The 22,332-nt window shown below is 38.5% G+C and overlaps 1 protein-coding gene across 1 annotated transcript in view; it reads left to right on the top strand.

The window, feature by feature from the left end:
- The window catches only part of LOC136880897 (cytosolic phospholipase A2), a 421,785-nt gene extending 402,850 nt beyond the window's left edge, over positions 1 to 18,935 (top strand). Inside the window, exon 7 of the mRNA XM_067153430.2 lies at positions 18,854 to 18,935. Coding sequence (XP_067009531.2) covers positions 18,854 to 18,895 — 42 coding nt within the window. The 3' untranslated portion in view covers positions 18,896 to 18,935. The remainder of the gene's footprint in view (positions 1 to 18,853) is intronic.
- Positions 18,936 to 22,332: the final 3,397 nt, after the last annotated feature.

Genomic DNA, 22,332 nt, shown 5'->3' with positions numbered 1-22,332 from the left:
TGCTTTGCACTCAAAAAGTATTGATATATCAATCTACCTTAAATAAGAAGCGATAAATTGCAATCAGTTTCGACCTGATCTTAGATGATTACATCCTTATTTACCTTAATTGAAACCAAAGTAGAGGTATATTACTGTTAATAATATTATTGAAATTTATTTCCAATTAAAGAGATGTGTTAATGATATTATAGCTGCTAACTTTTTATTTTAATGGTTTAATTCCATTAACATTTCTTAATTTATATAGTTTAAGTAAAACAATACATTTTCATTGTATCAATAATATATCATAAAAAATAATAATAAATACATAATAATAATAAATTTTAAATTAATACCAACATTGTTATTTTGAAAGTTAATTTTAGTTTAAGTCTCTTCAAGACTTTTTAAATCAATTTCATCTTATTACATGTTATTTCAAGTGCTTATTTTTATTCTGAGATTAAGACTATGGCTGATGATGCCTTCATACTGGGCGAAACGTATACCATTTTTAGCTAATAGATCAATGTAAATCATCCAAGACAATGACTTGTTGTATTGATTAGGTGGTCAATTTAATAAATAACTTACTGTTATTCTAATTAAGAGCAGAGAATTCCAGCTTCCTATGATCATTTGCTTTCTAGATTATAGGAAAGCCTTTGACTGTGTTCAATGGAAGAAACTTTGGCAAGTGTTATTGGAAATGGGAGTTCCAAAACATTTTATCTGGTTGATAAAAAAATGTATATGAATCTAACATAGCAGTTGTCAAGATAAATGGCAAGATGTCTGAAATCTTTAAGACACAAAGGGGCGTTTGCCAAGGCTGTATATTGTCACCCCAGCTTTATAATATTTATGGTGAGTACGTCATGAGAACTGCATTGGCTGGATGGACCGGTGGATTTCCTATTGGTGGCAGAAATATATTGAATATCCGATATGCAGATGACACTGTATTGATTACCATGGATGAGGCAGAAATGACAGAGCTTTCAGACCGTGTCAGAACTAAGAGCATCAGTTTGGGTTTGCAGATCAACATGCAAAAGACAAAAATTATGGTAGTTGATAGGCCTGGCAAGCTGAACGCACTCAGTGCCTTCAGCGAAATGGAAATAGTTTCAGAAACGTTGTACCTGGGTGCCATTATAACTAGCAACAACAGCTGTGAAATAGAGATCAGGAGAAAGATTGCCATGGTCAAAAATATCATGTCTCAGTTATCTCATATTTGGAAGGATCGTCCCATTTCTGTAAAGCTAAAGATGAGACTAGTAAAGGCACTGGTATTCTCTATCTTCCTCTATGGTGCTGAAACATGGACTTTAAGAGTTTTAGATTCGAATAAGATCAACTCATTCGAGATGTGGTGCTGGAGAAGAATGCTTCGTATTCCTTGGACAGTATTTCGAACCAAGTAATCCATCCTCAAGGAGCTAAACATCAGTACCAGGTTATCGGCAAAATGTGAACAGAGGATTCTCCAATTCTTTGGTCATATGCGTTGTGGAGAAGGAAGCCTTGAAAAGCGCATAATCTTGGGAAACGTGTCTGGAAAGATGGAGCGTGGACGAGCACCTATACGCTGGACAGATGGCATAAAACATGCAACAAAGACGTCGTTCATACAATCTACCCGTATAGCAGAAGACCGCGGAGGATGGAAATGGGTACAAAGAAATATCTTCAAAGATCATGATCCTCAGGATTGAGGGACCGATATAGACACATGTTGTGAGCAAGAGAATACATAGTGTTGAATCATGGCGCAGTACAAAATAATGATGGAAGCTGAAACTAAACACCGGTATGACACCGATCAGTGAAATACACGTCACACTTTGCCTTCAGTTCCTGTTGGATCTGTCTGCACAGTTAAAACTCTGTTGAGTTTTGTATGATTTGTCTTGTGTCACCAAAGAGTTTTTGTAGTTCAGCATCAGAATCATCAGACCAGTCCTGGTTCTTCTTCTGTGGTGTACCAATACTTGATGAGCAACTTCGTGAAGTATTCTAGCGTAATATTTCCATTCTTCATGACTACAGTGGTGTACGGACTCAAATTCTGCATTAATGCTGTGAATCAGTTTATCAGTGGCTAGTCTTCATTAATTTTGTCCTCTGTTCTATATGGAGGCTTGGATATTAACCTCATCTTTGATCTCGTAAGATGATGATCAGTCCAAACGTCAGATCCATCCACGATGCTAGTAATTAACACATCCTTATACGTGTAAGGTCTTTGTTAACAATTATTACATAGTCAAAAGGATGCCAATGTTTGGAGTGGGGATGCATCCAAGATATTTAAACTTTTCAGGGAGTCTGAAGAAGGTATTTGTAATGCTCAGATTGAATTCTGTACAAAGAGTGAGCAATTAATGTTGCATTTTTCAATACCATGTTGGCCAAGCATGACATTCCAGGCTTCATACTCCACTCCCACATGCACATTGAAATCTCGAAGCAGAATGATTTTATCACTGGATGAAATGGTGTATAGAACTTAATGCAGATAATCATAAAATTCTTCCTTATCTTCATCCAGTAAAGTGAGGGTGAGAGCATAGGCACAAATGAGATGAAGATTCCTTCCATTAACAGAATGGAGACACAGTGGCATTAGCCTGTCATTAATTCCCTTTGGAGTTTACAAGAGTGATTGGGCAAGTGTATTTCTGAAGGCACTGAAAGACCTCTCTGTAGCTGGCTTTCCCATCCAATATAATGTGTAACCAATTAAATCATTACATAGCTCTCGACTGTATGGTAGGTGTGTCTTGCTGATAGCAGGAATTTTGATATAACAGGATAGTTTCCGTGCAATGATAGTGGTTTATATTTCAGTAAATATGTTTCTGTCACTGTCTAGTAATGTTCCAACAGTTCAGGTTGCTATAAATAAGTTTTCCCCTGTTTTTAATTGCTTCTTTCGACCGCATGAAAGCCTGCCCTGATGACCATGGTTTGCCACTGGGTTTGGAATAAGGCAGACTATGTTTGGCCCTCTTTTTCTAGGCTCCTCCCCAGACTGAAGAAAGCTTAGTGATCATAAACAGGGCTGGTTTGTCGCCAGATGTATTTCCAAACCTGTTCGCATGCCTTAGTTGATTCCAGGAGTGACCACTTTCATCTGACTCCGTACATGCAGATCCCATCGTCGCCATAAGACCTATCTGTGTCGGTGCGACGTAAAGCCCCTAGCAAAAAAAAAACAACGTACATGCAGAGAATCAGATAGAGATCAAACTCACCAAAGTTCAGCCCCTTCCACCAATGTTCCATCGCTGCAGGGCATGAAAGACTCTTCCCAGAAGTCATCCACATGTGAATATATTTAAGTGAACAAGCAGTTGCGCGCAGGTACAGATCCACCTCTTGTCCAATACCTCTGAATATCAGTGGAGCGGAAACTAATGCAATTGCCCTAAGACAAGGGATGCACGCAGATTTTTCATTCGCCTTGGACATCGTCCTAGAGCGCTGCTGCCCACCATAGGCTGCAGTGGCCCTAACCTGCTGCTTTATGGATTTGGGTGGCAGTATCACCCAAACTAAAGGAACTCATCTGCCCATATGCATTGGTCTCCTTTGAAGGTCAAGTTATTTGCCCCTGCCCGACACTCTTCGTTGAGCTGCTGACGGGTTTACTCCATTACCGTAGCTAGATGTCCTTGCCAGACATTTAGTTCTAAATGCTACACTAGCTATGTATTGTACAATAAATAGTCTGGAAGGAAGATTTTTCATTACAAAGGTAGTTCCACTCTACTTGATTCACATTGAAAGAAATGGGAAAAAAGGTGTGGGACATTCTTTCTTACATAGTTTAGTTTAGTTTATTGCCTTTCTTATATGGCGGGGCTCAGGCTATGAAGCCTGCTATTATGCCAAACCATATTGTACAACAGCTTTATACAATTTACAGAATAATGTACATAAAATCATTTTTACATATATTTCTAATAATCACTAAAATTAATTTGCTTAACCTCTATAATTTTGTATCCTTCTTCTTCTATCGATTTTGGCCGGCTGTGGACCACGTAAATAACTCCTCATGATTTAAACTTTCTTTGGCGCCAGTACTCCTTCATCCTCCTGGTTGCTGCTTCTTTTCTTTCAGCCGTCCACTGTTGTTTCTTCTTGTTCGCTGTTTCTGGCTCTAGGAAACCCTTAAATGTGTGTAACTTGTTTCTGAAGGTGGTTCTATTGTGGATGTCTTGATGTGTGATGTTCATTTCTTGCAAATCCTTCTTCGTGTTAACAAACCATTTTTCATAAGAGCTGCCTTTCCTATTGGGCTTATTGAAGTGGTTAAAGATTTTCTTGGCAAGTCTGTTATCAGGCATTCTTGAAATATGTCCAAAAAATTTAACTCTTCGCTTTCGAATGACATCTGAAATCCTACTGCATGTTTTATATATTTCTTTGTTACTGCGTAATCGATATGTGTCCGTACATTTCTTTGGACCGAGGATTTTTCTTAGAATCTTTCTTTCCTTCTTCTCGATTTCTTCAATGTCTTTCCTGGTTGTTAATCCCAGGCATTCTGAAGCATATAAGCACTCTGGTTGAATTACTGCCTGATAGTGGCGTAGTTTTGTCCTAATAGAGATCGCTTTCTTGTTATATGTGTTTTTTGTAAGGTGGAATGCAAGCTCCATTTTTCTGGCTCTCTCGCGGTTTGCTTCTTTATCAAGCACATTAGGTTGTATAATCTCACCAAGGTATTTGAATTTAACAACTTTATCTATCTTATCATTGTTTGTTGTTACTATGTATCTTGGGGTTCTTTAAGGTTGGTCATGAAATGTGTCTTTTCAAATGATATCTGCAGGCCAGTTTTCATTGCTACCTCTTTTAAAGTGTTAACTTGTATTATCGCCGATTCAATATTTTCTTCTGTATCCTTATTGATAATTAAGAGCTAATTATTAAATTCTTACGCTAGTAAAATCTACTTTTTACATATTTGTGTACCACATTAAACATTTCCTTTTAAATAACTTCGGATTGCCTATGCCTCTAATTTCAGCTGGGATTGAGTTCCAGGAACGTATGGTAACAGGTATGAGTGAGTTGTTGTACGAGTTACTGTGGTGAATGGGAATGGACAAGAGGGAACGTGTGGATGACCTTGATGTAGCTCTATCGGAAGGGGAGAGGTATTTAAAGTCTGTTCTAAGATAGTCTGGTTTGTTTGTTTGCAGAATACTGTGGAGAAGGGAAACAGCGTGGTATTTACGTCGTTCAGTCAATCTTAGCCACGACAGCTGAGAGAGGAAAGTGTTAATATGAGTTTGGATTGGGATATTTAATACGAATCGGGCACAAGCATTGTAGGCTCGCTGTAGTCGACATGAAAGTGTTTTGCTCATACTATTATAAACTACATATCCGTAGTCAAATATTGGAAATATTAGACTATGTACTAATAATTTTCTTGTGTTTCTTGGAAGGAAATCCCTCATCCTTTTTGTAGAATGTAATGAGTTGAATACTCTCTGACAAATTTTTGTGACATGTTCCGACCAACTTAAATATTTATCGAATACTACTCCAAGGTTCTTTACATGATCGCTAAATGTTACTGGTATTCCACTGAGCATAACACTGGGTATAGACGTGTTTTGTATTTTAGCATGAGATTTATACGTGCCAATTATGATGGCCTGTGATTTTGATGGGTTCATTTTCAGGCCATGTCTGCTAGTCCAGTCATTAACATTTGCTAAGTCTTCGTTTAACTTAGTGATTGAATTGTTTAAGTCATTAGGCTTTGTGTGAATATACAGTATAACTGAATATCATCTGCATACAGGTGATATTTACAGTTGGTCAGCGTCTCAGACTAGTCGTTTATGTACAGTGAGAACAAAAGTGGTGACAATACTCCTCCCTGAGCCACGCCCATCCTAGTGGTTTGCCACGAAGATGTATTGTTTCCCACTGAAACGCGCTGCTGGCGATCACTAAGATAGGAGTGTACCCAGGTTAAAGTGCTGTAAGAAAATCTCAGTGCCTTAAGTTTAGCGAGTAATATGTGTCTGTCTACACAATCGAAGGCTTTGCTTAACTCCAAGAGAACAAGTATAGTCATTTGTCCTTTATCTATCGCTAGTTGCATGTCATTTGTCACTTTAACTAATGCAGTGGCAGTACTGTGGTTTTGTCTGAATCCCGATTGATATTTGTCAAGTAAGTTGTACTGAATAAGATATTCAGTCATTTGTTTATGTACTATTTTCTCCAACAATTTCCCTAATATAGGAAGGATACTTACAGGACGATAATCTTCGGGACTGTTTGGGGTTGTTTTTAGGGAAAGGCCGGATGATTGCATGTTTCCAATTCGAAGGAAATACTCCAGGCATGAGTGAGTTATTAATAATATGTGTGACCGTTGGAAGTACGATGTCTATGATTCTTTTTAAAAGAGACAGGTTGATTCCATCATGGCCAGTGGACCCTGACTTTATTTCACTGAAGACTTCCCTAACGTCACTGGGGGTCACATGAGAAAAGTAGAACTGCTCGCCATTATGTCTTGTTTTTGAGGATATTCTGTTAATTGCTGCTGCTTTAGTCTGATCGTCAATATGAGAGGATCGTGAGCTAAAGTATGAGTTTAGGTCAGCTAGTGGTACATTACAGTTGTTGTCATTTGTCTTGTTTTTGCATAATCCAATTTCACGAAGAGATTTCCAAATCTGACTAGAATGATGAGTGTTCAAAATATCATAAGAGTGACGTATTTTAGCATTTCTAATTAACTGTGTTGTTCTGTTTCTGAGTTTTTTATACTTTACGAAATTGTCAGATGTAGGATATTTCACGTAATAATTATAGGCTGCGTCTCTTATTTTCATCTGGTCGCGTATTTCTTGGGACAGCCATGGGTTTGAAGGTCTCTTTACCCTAACAGTGCGTAGTGGTGCATGTCTGTCATACAGAGTCAGAAGTAGTTCGTTAAAATGATTTACTTTTTCGTCAATGTCATTTATGAACTGAATATTGTGCCATGGTGTGTTAAGAGCATCGTCAAAAAATGCGTCTTCATTAAAGTGCTTAAAATCTCTATATGTAATTAATTTCGGCTTGAATTTGGGGCACTTCAAGGAATATGCAGCGTAAACCATGTCATTTCGGGAAAGACCGGGAACGGGCATTTGTCCATGAGTTAGGATTCGGTTGGTATTATTAGTAATTATTAGATCGAGGAACGTACGTGAGTTGGCAACATGGTGTATAGGGTTAAGGGGTAGTATTGTCAAATTAATGGATGAAAACATCTCAGTCAATCGTTTTGTTTCGGTAGATTTGTTTGTCAAGTCTGTATTATAGTCTCCCATTAAAATCAAATGCTCATACCTGGGTGTTAGATCATGTAGGGCTTCCTCTAGATTTGTGATGTTACCAGTCTTCGGTGGGCGATACACCACACCAAGCAAGCACTTCGTACCGCGAACTATGAGCTCAACGAACAAGAATTCAGGGCTATTGGAGAACTCACTGGGGGATTTTAATATCACCTTATATTTCACATCATCCCGTATATACATACCGACTCCTCCACCGAGCTTACCGCTCCTGTCATTCCTAACTAATGAATAACCATTCATACTAACAAGAGATGAAGGGATAGACTGACGCAACCACGACTCGGAGAATAGTATGGCATGTAGGTTGCAGGTTGAGAATATTTCAGAGAATTCCGGGAAATGTGGGAGAATGCTCTGAGTGTTTACATGAGCTATTTGTAAGGAGGTAGGGTAAGGCGAAAGAATGTCTTGAAGGTGATTAGCGGTACTTAGGGTGGGGCTGAGAGATACAGGTAGTGACCTGCTTGGGACTGTGGGTTGGAGAGGCTGAAACTAGAGGCATTTGTTTACTGGTTACTTGCTGCTGCCAACTTAAAATTTAACTGTAGATATAGAAGGAAAAACTACACTAGATAAAATTAAGAAACTAAAAATTGAAATTAATGATAAAAATGTAGGCTATAGCTACTATTGAAATACCTATTAAAGTTCAATACAGCGGTATTTAGTTTACAGAATGACGACTCATGGTTAGCGAATACGAACGAGATCTTCGCGGTTTGACACCGGTATTTTACGAGTTCCCTGCTTAACATAAATTATGCTATCCTTCGACCACACGTTCCGCACAATGAACTTGCCACAGTCTTAACTTGACACCCTCAGTCTCTTATCTTTTGGGTTTGTGAAAGTCCAGATGCAAGGCTAATATTTTGAGACAAAGGAAACAACCCAGAAAACAGTACAATAATGTTTGGCTCAAAGTTAAATGGTTCGCCTGCTGGCATTTGGTCCTGGATTCGATTCCCAGCTGGATTGGGGATTTCAACTTTGGTTAATTCCAATGAGTGTACCGTTCCTACCATTAGAATTCACCATAAGTAGGGCCCATCCTCACAGATGTGCAGGTCGCCTATATGGTGTCGCCCTGTGGGGGGTGGTGCGGTGTAGAATTATATCCACGGTAACTACCTGTCGTAAGAAGCAACTAAAATGGGCTTCAGGGGCTCTTAACTTGGGAGCATGGGTTGGTGACCACAGGGCCCTCAGCTAAGTCCTGACATTGCTTCCACTTGTGCCAGGCTTCTCTCTCTAATCTATCCTATCTGATCTACCTTGGTAATCACTTCTTTTCCAACCCCGATGGTATTAAGAGCATTCAAAGCCTAAGAAGTCCTTCATTTTCATGCCCTTCCTGATTCTTGTCTTTCTTTGACTGATATCTTCATTTTCTGAAGTGTTGTACCCCTTCAGCTTTTTCTCTCTGATTAGTATTAATAGAAGGTGGTTGCCAATTGTACTTCCTCTTAAAACAATAATCACCACCACCTATACAGCACCTATTCGAAAGAGCTGGAGCATTGTCCTATTTTCTGAGTGTTTATTATTGTTATTATTATTATTATCAATCAGTCAATCACTACTGATCTGCATTTAGGGAAGTCGCCCAGGTAGCAGATTCCCTATCTGTTGTTTTCCTAGCCTTTTCTTAAATGATCGCAAAGAAATTGGAAAATTATTGATCATTTCCCTTGGTAAGTTATTCCAATCCCTAACTCCCATTTCCTATAAACGAATATTTGCCCCAATTTGTCCTCTTGAATTCCAACTTTATCTTCATATTGTGATCTTTCCTACTTTTAAAGACACCACTCAAACTTATTCGTCTACTGATGTCCTCCCACGCCATCTCTCCACTGACAGCTCGGAACATACCACTTATACGTTATAATTCTCATGTTAGGTCTGTATTGAAATGTACGTAAATACAAAGTATGTTACAAGTGTTATTATTTTTAATATCCACCTATTCAATACAAAGAGATCTTTTTTAGAAATTAAATAATTATAAAATGTTAAGGGACATGTTTCGCCCATATTAAGGGCATCATCAGCCTCAAACTCAAACTTGTATGGTGAAAACTCAGGATCCTGATTGCTCTTACAAGTTATAAAAAGAGGATATCAATGTAGGTGTCTGTCCAAACATAAAAAAGGATTAGAATGTCCTTGGCTAAAATCGCAGTATCAAGCTGCATGTCAAAAGTTCACACAATTATACTTTCCGGAGCGTTGAGTCGATGCGCCCAAAAAACTTGTTGGGGGTAGAGCAATTAACAGCTCAATCTTGATAATGAAACAGAAATATGCCTCCTTGAATACTCCTGTTAGAGGATAAAAGAAAGCAAAGCTGATAGACTGTTAAAGATGCCTATTATGTGTGTTGTGATAAGACAACAGCCCTCTTGAGTGGCTGTTCAGCTGTGAACTTGTGAAGGAGTGAAAGTCGAATGCGTTACGATAAGATGACAGTCTCCCTTAAGTAGTTGTGGGAGCAAGGAAAGAACATTCGGTTGTCTACAGATGTATTTATCTTGCTTAAAGGAGCGAAAGTTGAAGGTATATCGACGCTGATAGAGCTCTTTGGTGTGAAGTTTGTAACAAGAGGTGAGTGAATGCTTAGGAAAGGTATTTTTGAAGAGAATGTGGGTTTAAAAAACCATGGAAAATGTATAAAACACCCTTCCGTCTGTAAAGATATAAATCAGTTATGGAAAGGTTAGTTGAAGAAAAACAACGTTATGTGTAGTTATTTATGTACATTTCAATAGGGACCTAACATGAGAATTATAACATGTAATGTAAAAGCCAACCAGGCCTATTATATGCTAAACATATTTCTCAACCTGAAGGTTAAGATTAGCAGTTTAAGTAAAGACATAACTTTCCTAAATGAATGTCTGAGACTAAAACTAGTACCAAGATTCTTAAGACATGTCCAAAGGAGAAACCTATCAGGTCATAACTTATTAAAAACCCAAAACAAAACTAATCAAATCTGGCTTAAGGATGAAATAAAAACTTTCTGTAAGAAGAAGTCACTCTTATACTTACAACTGTACAGACTACACTTATCGGTGTCGCAATATGTGAACCCTATAGAATGGAATTCATTTCAGTTACATGTTGATTATAAATTAAATGATATACTAAGCAGGAAACAGTTCACATTAGATAAAAAACTGGCTCACTTAAAAGAAAATCAACTACAAGCACCCATACACTTAAAAAAGGTTCCTTCTTTCAACAACTCTCCCGTCGTAGTTAACTTGACGAACACAAGCTTCTCAGAAAAAGAAATGGAACTTTTAGGTAAAGGTTTAAAACACAATTGGCGTAGTATACAAAAAGAAAACGATGTTATCACCACCATAGCAGAAGTCGAGACGAATATTTCAAAACTCCCTCTGGAATTACAAAATGACACTAGATACGAGACAAAAGGAAACTTCCAAGACTAATTGAAGGCTTAAATAAAAACGCTGTTCTCAATCATTCAAAATTAATAAAAGAGGTAAGAAACAAAACAAAAGATAACAACATAATAGTAACTAAAGCCGATAAAGGAGGGACTACTGTTTTAATAGATAAGAAAGATTACATTGAAAAAACGGAAGAATTTTTCACAAATGAGACTTACACAATAGTCAATAAAGACCCAACAATAAGAATCGAACAAAATTTAAAAACACTGTTAAAGAATTCCACATTTGTACTCAGTGAACAAGAACAGCAAAAACTAATCCTTATGAACCCTAAGACCTCCACAGCCAGAGCATTGCCTAAATTACATAAGAAAAACACACCCATGACCCATACGCCTGATCATCAACTATAGAAATAGTCTGCCATATAAAACCTCAAAATATATCCACTATTTTCTAAAAAGGCATTACAGGTTTAACAATAAATTCCCTTTAAAAATTCAATAGACTTCTGAAAAATTTTAAAAAATTCACCTTACTACCAAATCACATTATGTGCTCTTTTGATATTACTAATATGTATTCTAATGTACCAACAAAGGAAACTGTACATATTATCAAAGACAACCTCGCAAAACACAGCAACCTAATCAAGCTTGAATTAGAAGAATTCATAAAAATCCTAAATTTTGTGCTAAAAACCAACTATTTCACTTTTATTGGAAAAAGTTACCACCAAGATAGCCTAGCTATGGTTGATCCACTATCAGGCATCTTAGCCGACATCTATTTAGATTCTTTAGAACATCATAAAATAATAAAATAAAAGGCCTTAGCTTATGGCTTCGGTATGTAGATGACACATTCGTAATAATCAATAAATATCTCAATAATAGTACCGATATTTTAAATTATTTAAACAACCTAGCCCAAAATATTAAATTCACCAAGGAAGATGAAGTCAGCGGTTCCTTAAATTTCCTAGATATCACAGTAACTCATATTAATGGCAACTTCGATTTTCAAATTTACAGAAAACCTACTCATACCCCATTAACAATCAAAAAATAATTCTTTACATCCTAACTCCCATAAACTGGCCACTTTTCACAGTTTAATTTACAGAGCTTTAAAAATCCTTCAAACACCTTCAAACAGAACTAAATTATATACAGGATTTAGCAACAGTAAATGGATATAAACCTGAAATGATTAACCGTTTAATAAACAAGGTCAAATTCAAATTAACAACAAACCTCATCCCTGACAAACCCAAAAAATCCAAATTCGTTACCTTAACCTACAACAATCCAAACTTTCACCAGGTCTTGAACCCAATAAAAAACAAAAATACCAGTGTAGCTTTTAGGAAAACAAACACTAACCAAAAATTATTTTTTAATCAGAACACAGTCAATTCAAACAAAAACATTTACTCAGGCTCAGGCATATGCAGGCTCGTCTGCACGCAATGCAACGTTTCTTATATTTGTCAAACAAGCCGGAGCTTTCAAACTAGGTACTTAGAACACTATAATGCCATTAAGCACAATAAATTTTCAGCTATGAGCTCTCATATGAAAGAAACAGGACATCGCTACACAATGATAGAAAGAGACCTCACAATTATTAAAAGAGTAGGCAAAGGAAAGTTGATGAATGAACTTGAAACCATCTATATATTTTTGGACCAATACTACAACAAAAATCTAAACCTCAATGACTTAATTGAAGTCAAGAATCCATTATACAAAAGTTTACCCAAATTATTGCAAACTCTAAATTCAAAACATAACTACATTCTTAAAAATCATCAATTAACATCTTCTAGAACCTTCACTACTTGAACTAACCTGACTCCCTTCATGTCCGCCCCCGCAATTCTTCCGCAACACAACACGACTCCCTCCCTGTCCGACCATACAAATCTCTCGCAACCAACAACACATAAACTTAACGCCCCGCCTACACCCTCCCCTCCACAACACCCTCTTCCACCAATCTCACATCGATACAATACTAGAAGCACAAGTGTCAGTCATTCAACGCTACCATAGTAACTGTTTAACACCATAACAGTCAAAAAATAAATGAACCTACACATAACGTTGTTTTTCTTCAACTAACTTTTCCATAACTGATTTACATCTTTACAGACGAAAGGGTAAGTGTTTCATACATTTTCCATGTTTTTCTTTTTTAAAACCCACTTTCTCTTCAAAAATACCTTTCCTAAGCATTCACTCTCCTCTTGTTACAGACTTCACACCAAAGAGCTCTATCAGCGTCGATATACCTTCAACTTTCGCTCCTTTAAGCAACATAAATACGTCTATAGACAACCGAAACATACAACATACATACAAACATACAAAATAGGCATCTTTGACAGTCTATCAGCTTTGCTTTCTCTTATACTCTAACAGGAGTATTCAAGGAGGCATATTTCTGTTTCATTATAAAGATTGAGCTGTTTATTGCTCTACCCCCAACAAGTTTTTTGGGATCATTGTCTCAATGCTCCCGAAAGTATAATCGTGTGAACTTTTGACATGCAGCTTGATACTGCAATTTTAGCCAAGGACATTCTAATAATTTTTATGTTTGGACGGACACCTACATTGATATCCTCTTTTTATAATTTGTAAGAGCAATCAGGATCCTGATTTTTCACCATACAGGTTTGAGTTTGAAGCTGATGATGCTCTTAATAGGCGAAACATGTCCCTTAATATTTTATAATGTTCATAATAACAGATACTGAAAAAGCAAACCTATTTTGTAGGGAATTCAGAGATTCAGTAGATGATTGTCAGGAGTTGGAAACTGAAACAGAAGATAGAGAGAGAGACACACAGAGGGATACAAGAAGCTTCTCATTCACAAATGAAGATGTCAGAGAAATCCAACTGCTTCAGTAAGGAAAAGCAGCAGGAAGTGATCAAATGACTGGGGAGGTATTAAAGACAATGGGGTGGTACATAATGCCTTATTTAAAATTTCTCTTTGACTATGTCATAAATAATAGTGTAATACCAAAGGAATGGAAGGAATCTATAATAATACCAATTTATAAAGGAAAGGGTGATAGAAGGAAACCAGAGAACTACAGACCAATCAGCCTGACCAGTATAGTTTGTAAAATACTGGAGAGTTTAACAACAAAGTACATCAGAGGGATATGTGATGATAAAAATTGGTTCATGAGGAGTCAGTATGGATTTAGAAAGAAATTTTCTTGTGAGGCACAACTGGTGGGATTTCAGCAGGCCATATCAGATCAATTGGATTCAGGAGGTCAGTTAGATTGCATAGCCATAGACCTTGCCAAAGCCTTTGATAGAGTGGAACATGGAATATTAATAATAATGTTATTTGCTTTACGTCCCACTAGTTACTTTTTAAGGTCTTCGGAGACGCCAAGGTGCCGGAATTTAGTCCCACAGGAGTTCTTTTGCGTGCCAGTAAATCTACCAACATGGAGCTGTCGTATTTGAGCACCTTCAAATACCACGGGACTGAGCCAGGATCGAATCTGCCAAGTTGGGGTTAGAAGGCCAGCACCTTAACCCGGCACATGGAATATTAATAAAGAAATTGGAGGGAATAGGATTGGACGTAAGGGTTACACGTTGGATAAAAACATTTCTAAATTCAAGGGTTCAGAAAGTCAAAGTAGGAAATAATGTATTGCAGGAAGAGAAAGTTTGGAAGGGAATTGCACAGGGTAGTATAATCGGTCCGTTAGTTTTCTTAATATACGCAAATGATTTAGGAAACAATATAACATTAAAATAAGATTGTATGCAGATGACATAATTGTTTATAGGGAAATAAATAACATTGAGGATTGTTCAGAATTACAAAGGGGCCTTGAAAGTATCCAACAATTGGTTGAAGAAAATAATATGAAGGTTAATGGAGGCAAATCAACTGTTACAACTTTTACAAACAGGACCTTTAAAACTGAATTTGAATGTACTTTGGATGAGGTAGTTATCCCAAAAGATGGCAAGTGCAAATACTTAGGTGTGAGATTTGAAAGTAATTTGCACTGGAAGGGTCATGTTGATGACATTGTTGAGAAAGCATACAGATCGTTACATGTCATAATGAGGCTACTTAAAGGATGCAATAAAGAATTAAAAGAAAAAAGTTACTTTAGTATAGTTCGTCCATTAATGAAATATGCAAACAGTGTTTGGGATCCTCACCAAGAATACCTGATAAAAGAAATAGATAATCTGCAGAGAAAAGCAGCAAGATTTGTAACAGGGGATTTCAGGAGAAAGAGTAGTGTATCATAAATGTTAAAGGAACTTGGGTGGGAAACTTTAAGTGAGAGAAGGTAGAAAACAAGACTTTTTATAGGATTATATAGAGCCTATAAAAGAGAAGAAGCATGGGGAGATATCCGTGAGAGGCTTCAGTTGGAAAATAATTATATCGGCAGGACAGACCACAAATATAAAATAAGAAGGAATTTTAGCAGAAGCAATTGGGGTAAATTTTCATTCATTGGAAAGGGTGTGAAGGAGTGAAACAGTTTATCAGTGGTAGTGTTTGATCCTTTTCCAAAATCTGTACAGATATTCAAGAAGAGAATAAACAGCAACAGAGAAAATAAATGAAGTGTTAGAGTGCATTCGACCACTGCAGGTTATTGTAAATAAAAAAGTGTGTGTGAATAAATTAATTCCATCCCCTAGTCTAAGGGGTTTGGACAGCCAAAGTAGCGGACTGCCTGTAGGGGTAAAGTACAGTGGGGACTTAGAGGGCCCTGGGGCCGCTATGGTAGCTGTGTGAAGGCCCTTCAGGATCTCTGAAAAGTGGTGGCAAAAGGGGCTCTGGTTAAGACGCAGCAGGTCTTATGCTACTTGGGTGTGTTTAATAGAAAAAATTGTTAGCGTAAATTGTACAATATTGAATTATAGGAAAATTTTCTCCTCTTGTTAATTTAATATTTAGTGCTTGACAATAATGTACCATTTACCACCGAGGTAGACACCTCATTTGCAAATAAAGAGATTTTGATTTTTGAAAATAATATTTAATGTCAAAAAGATCCCTTTTTTATTGAACAGGTGGAATTTAAAGAATAATAACACTTGTAACGTACTTTGTATTTACACACCACTTAATCGAGCAGCTCGTCTACTTTCTGCCAGTTCTTCCCAGCCCAAAATTTGCAACATTTTTGTAACACTACTCTTTTGTCGGAAATCACCCGAAACAAATCGAGCTGCTTTTCTTTGGATTTTTTTCAGTTCTTGAATCAAGTAAACCTGGTGAGGGTCCCATACACTGGAACCATACTCTAGTTCGGGTCTTACCAGAGACCTATATACCCTCTCCTTTACATCCTTACTACAACCCCTAAATACCCTCATAACCAAGTGCAGAGATCTGTACCCTATATTAATAATCATATTTATGTGATTACCCCAATGAAGGTCTTTTCTTATATTAACACCTAGGTACTTACAATGATCCCCAAAAGGGACTTTCACCCCATCAATGCAGTAATTAAAACTGAGAGGACTCTTCCTATTTGCGAAACTCACAACCTTACTTTTAACCCCATTTATCATCATACCACTGCGCACCGTCCTACTCACAACACTATCGAGGTCACCCTGCAGCTAGTCACAATCTTGTAACATTTATTACTCTATACAGAATAACATCATCTGCAAAAAGCCTTATCTCTGATTCCAATTCTTTACACATATCATTGATATGTATAAGAAAACATAATACTGCCTTGAGGAATTCCCCTCTTAATTATTACAGGGTCAGATAAAGCTTTGCCTACTCTAATTCTCTGAGTTCTATTTTCTAGAAATATAGCAACCCACTCAGTCACTCTTTTTTCTAGTCCAGTAGCACTCATTTTTCCCAGTAGTCTTCCATGATCTACCCTATGAAATGCCTTAGATAGATCAATCGCAATACAGTCCATTTGGCCTCCTGAATCCAGGATATCTGCTATATCTTGCTGAAATCCTACAAGCTGAGCTTCAGTGGAATGACATTTTCTAAACCCAAACTGCCTTCTGTCAAACCAGTTATTAATTTTGCAAACATGTCTAATATAATCAGAAAGAATGCTTTCCCAAAACTTACTGTCAGCTTACGAGGTGTGAGCGGAGAGATGGCATGGAATGACATTAGTAGATGTATAAGTTTGAGTGGCGTTTATAAAAGTAGGAAAGATCACAATATGAAGATAAAGTTGGAATTCAAGTGGTCAAACTGGGGCAAATATTCATTTATAGGAAGGGGAGTTGGGGATTGGAATAACTTACCAAGGGAAATGATCAATAATTTTCCTATTTGTTTGAAATCATTTAGGAAAAGGCTAGGAAAACAACAGATAGGGAATCTGCTACCTGGGCGACTGCCCTAAATGCAGATCATATTGTATTGATTGATTGATTTCAAACTGACTGGCCTGTAATTTTCAGCTTTATGTCTATTACCCTTTCCTTTATACACAGGGGCTACATAGCAACTCTCCATTCATTTGGTATAGCTCCTTCAACCAAACAATAATCAAATAAGTATTTCAGATATGGTACTATATCCCAACCCATTGCCTTTAGTGTGTCCCTAGAAATCTTATCAATTCCAACTGCTTTTCTAGTTTTCATCTTTTGTATCTTACTGTAAATGTCATTGTCATCATAGGCAAATTTGAATACTTCTTTAGTATTACTCATCTCCCCTATCTGGACATTATCCTTGTAACCAACAATCTTTACACACTGCTTACTGAATACTTCTGCCTTTTGAAGATCCTTGCATACACACTCCCCTTGTTCATTAATGATTCCTGGACTGTCCTTCTTTGAACCTGTTTCTGCCTTAAAGTACCTATGCATCCTCTCCCATTTTTCACTAAAATTTGTATGACCACCAATTATGCTTGCCATCATGTTATCCTTAGCTGACTTCTTTGCTAGATTCAATTTACTAGTAAGTTCCTTCAATTTCTCCTTACTTCCATAACCATTTCTAACTCTATTTCATTCCAACCTGCACCTCCTTCTTAATCTCTTTACTTCTGTGTTATAATATAGTGGATCTTTACCATTCCTTACCTCCTTTAAAGGAACAAACCTATTTTCACATTCCTTAACAATTGCTTTAAAACCCATCCCAGAGTCGGTTTACATTTTTATTTACCATTTTCCAGCGATCATAGTTACTTTTTAAAAACCCCCTCATGCTTTTTTTATTAGCCATATGGTACTGCCTAATAGTCCTAATTTTAATACCTTCCTTTCTTTACCTTCTTTAACTACGACAAAAACAGCTTCGTGATCACTAATACCGTCTATTACTTCGGTTTCTCTATATAGCTCATCTGGTTTTATCAGCGCCACGTCCAAAATATTCTTCCCTCTTGTTAGTTCCATCACTTTCTGAATCACGTGCCCTTCCCATATTAACTTATTTGCCATTTGTTGTTCATGCTTCCTGTCATTCGCATTACCTTCCCAATTGACATTTGGTAAATTGAGATCACCTGCTACTATCACATTCCTTTCCATATCATTTCCAACATAGCTGATTATCTTATCAAATAATTCTGAATCAGCTTCAGCGCTACCCTTTCCCGGTCTGTACACTCCAAAGACATCAAGTTGCCTATTATCTTTAGAGATGAGCCTTACACCCAGAATTTCATGTTTTTCATCCTTAACATTTTCGTAGCTTACAAATTCTTCTTTCACCAGAATGAATACTCCCCCTCCTACCATGCACACTCCAGTTATTATTATTATTATTATTATTATTATTATTATTATTATTATTATTATTATTATTTCCTTGAATAACTGGAGCAGAATTCTGCCTTACGAATATTCAATCTTTTGGGGAAAATATATTCAAATTGTTTGCAAAAGTAAAGGATTTTTATTTAATATAGCATAATAGTTTATAATTTCTGCTCATTCATTTTAGTATGACCTTTCATACTTTACCATTTTATATGATGCTTATTAGTGATAAATGATAGTAGATTTGCTATTCTTGTTACAGGGTTCCAGGGTGCTACTCAGGTTGTTACGCAAAGAAGAGTAAGTTTTCCTCAATGACCATTTAAAATACCGTAGCAGTAATATTGAGGAAATATTCTTACTTAGCAAAGTATCATTCTAAAATAAATTCATTCATTCATTCATTCTAAAATATATTCATTCATTCATTCTAAAATATTTTCATTCATTCATTATTTATTTACCATAAACCTTTACAGTATTTATGGAATGCTAGGGGAAAAGGACAAGCCCCCCTACACATAGTGCCCCCTTACCTTTGAAATGATTACCTAAATCCTAAACTAAAACTCATAAACACTATTTACAGGTAAAGTAACAAAATATAGCCTAATATATACATATTTCTCATTTATACAACATTTCACTCCCTCGTTCATTCTTCCACATATTCACATGCATTTTCTCACCGTATATGCTTCCTAACATAACATTTAACTATATTTACATTTCTACATTTAATGTTGGCGGGTTGATTGTTCCAAAGCCGCGCTTAACGAGCAAAACCTAGTTTGTAGGACTCAGTTCGCACAAAGTGAGGTATAAGACACACCCCTTTGCCTCTGCGGATGGAGCTGTAGGATAAGGAGAGTCAAGAGGATGGTGAAAGGTGAATGGCCCCTGTGAGGGACTTGTGTAAGAAGATGATGTCGCTTTGTTTACACAAGGAGGCGATTGACGGGAGGGAAGAAAGGCAGCTGTTCTTGTTAATTAGCAATTCAGCGTGACATTGGATTCCTTGTAGTTTGTGAAGATTAGCTGCAGTGGTAGGGTGCCAGGCAGGTAGACCATACGTAAGTATAGGTCTCACTAGTGTCAGATAAGCCGCCCGTATAGCATTCGACTTGCACCCAGGGAGGCTTCTGTGCATAAAACCGAGCATCCTGGCAGTTTTGGATCTAACTTCCTCTGTTTGTATGTTCCATTTTAGTTGTTTAGAAATGGTTATTCGTAACAAATGCATGGTTTTAACTCACTCAATATCTACATTATTAATGTTATACATACACTGACTGACAGAGCAAATGCAACACCAAGAAGGAGTGGTACGAAAGGGATGAAAGTTGGGGGAAAAACAGAGACGGCACGGACGAATAATTGATGTTTATTTCAAACCGATATGCAGGTTACACAATGCGCACGGCATCGACTCAGTAGGATGTAGGACCACCGCGAGCGGCGATGCACGCAGAAACACGCCGAGGTACAGAGTCAATAAGAGTGCGGATGGTGTCCTGAGGGATGGTTCTCCATTCTCTGTCAACCATTTGCCACAGTTGGTCGTCCGTACGAGGCTGGGGCAGAGTTTGCAAACGGCGTCCAATGAGATCCCACACGTGTTCGATTGGTGAGAGATCCGGAGAGTACGCTGGCCACGGAAGCATCTGTACACCTCGTAGAGCCTGTTGGGAGATACGAGCAGTGTGTGGGCGGGCATTATCCTGCTGAAACAGAGCATTGGGCAGCCTCTGAAGGTACGGGAGTGCCACCGGCCGCAGCACATGCTGCACGTAGCGGTGGGCATTTAACGTGCCTTGAATACGCACTAGAGGTGACGTGGAATCATACGCAATAGCGCCCCAAACCATGATGCCGCGTTGTCTAGCGGCAGGGCGCTCCACAGTTACTGCCGGATTTGACCTTTCTCCACACCGACGCCACACTCGTCTGCGGTGACTATCACTGACAGAACAGAAGCGTGACTCATCGGAGAACACGACGTTCCGCCATTCCCTGATCCAAGTCGCTCTAGCCCGGCACCATGCCAGGCGTGCACGTCTATGCTGTGGAGTCAATGGTAGTCTTCTGAGCGGACGCCGGGAGTGCAGGCCTCCTTCAACCAATCGACGGGAAATTGTTCTGGTCGATATTAGAGCAGCCAGGGTGTCTTGCACATGCTGAAGAATGGCGGTTGACGTGGAGTGCGGGGCTGCCACCGCTTGGCGGCGGATGCGCCGTTCCTCGCGTGCTGACATCACTCGGGCTGCGCCTGGACCCCTCGCACGTGCCACATGTCCCTGCGCCAACCATCTTCGCCACAGGCGCTGCACCGTGGACACATCCCTATGGGTATCGGCTGCGATTTGACGAAGCGACCAACCTGCCCTTCTCAGCCCGATCACCATACCCCTCGTAAAGTTGTCTGTCTGCTGGAAATGCCTCCGTTGACGGCGGCCTGGCATTCTTAGCTATACACGTGTCCTGTGGCACACGACAACACGTTCTACAATGACTGTCGGCTGAGAAATCACGGTACGAAGTGGGCCATTCGCCAACGCCGTGTCCCATTTATCGTTCGCTACGTGCGCAGCACAGCGGCGCATTTCACATCATGAGCATACCTCAGTGACGTCAGTCTACCCTGCAATTGGCATAAAGTTCTGACCACTCCTTCTTGGTGTTGCATTTGCTCTGTCAGTCAGTGTACATTCTACTGGGTGTCGAGACCTACTTAACCTAATGTATTTACATTTTCCAGCATTAATTTTGAGACCGTTGATGTAACACCACACCACTATAGTGTCCAAGTCCGACTGTAACTTCAATCTTCTACACATTGTATATCCCTGTTCATTACCGTGTCATCAGCGTACTGGGCTATTGTTGAAGTCACACATTTAGGTAAATGAGAGACAAATGCATTAAAAATTAAAGGTCCCAGGATGGTGCCTTGATATACTCCTGAGGTTACTTTAACAGTCAATGATCGAACTCCATCAAACACAACACGTTGAGTTCGACCCTCGAGAAATGACCGCAACCATGCCAGTACACTTCCCCTAACATTCACCTGTCTTTAATTTTAACAAAAGTCGTTCATGAGGGATATGGTCAAAAGCTTTAGCCCAGTCCATAGCCACACAGTTTACGTGAACAATTTTAGATTTCTCCAGAGAGAACTGCCACTCATCAACAACCTTTTTTAATAAAGTATTACAGGATCTTCCTGGAAGAAAACCGTGCTGGCTTTCACTTAGCAGATTGCCTTCCCGGAAGTATTCCCATATATTAGAAGCTACCAGTCGTGTCATACATTTACATGCGTGGAATGTGAGAGACACTGGCTGATAGTTGTCAATGAGTGCTTTGTCCCCTTTCTTGAAAATCAGAACTACATCAGCACACTTCCAATCTTGAGGCAGTGAAGCGACTGGTTGAATAGTTCGCAGAGAGATGGTGCCACTGACTCAGCGCAGTCACAGAGTATATGGCTGGGCATTTCATCAGGGCCGCTCGCCGCATGGGATCGAATCCTATTCAAACTTGCTAGTACCTCAAGTTCCGAGAAGTTGAGGCTGGTGAGAGGGAGTTGCAGTATGGGTGTCTTGGTTATATACATGTCCCTAGCTGATTGTGCCTGGGAGAAATTCTCTTTAAATTTTTCACTGAAGGCTGAGGCAATGTCTGCGGGTGTGGAGATGGATTTCCCGTTAGCTTGAAAGGAGCTTGGTGCAGCGCTGC

Source organism: Anabrus simplex, chromosome 1 (genome assembly GCF_040414725.1).
Source record: "Anabrus simplex isolate iqAnaSimp1 chromosome 1, ASM4041472v1, whole genome shotgun sequence".
NCBI lineage: Eukaryota > Metazoa > Arthropoda > Insecta > Orthoptera > Tettigoniidae > Anabrus > Anabrus simplex.
Note: the sequence above shows the minus strand (reverse complement) of the source record. Positions and strands in the feature narration are given on the sequence as shown.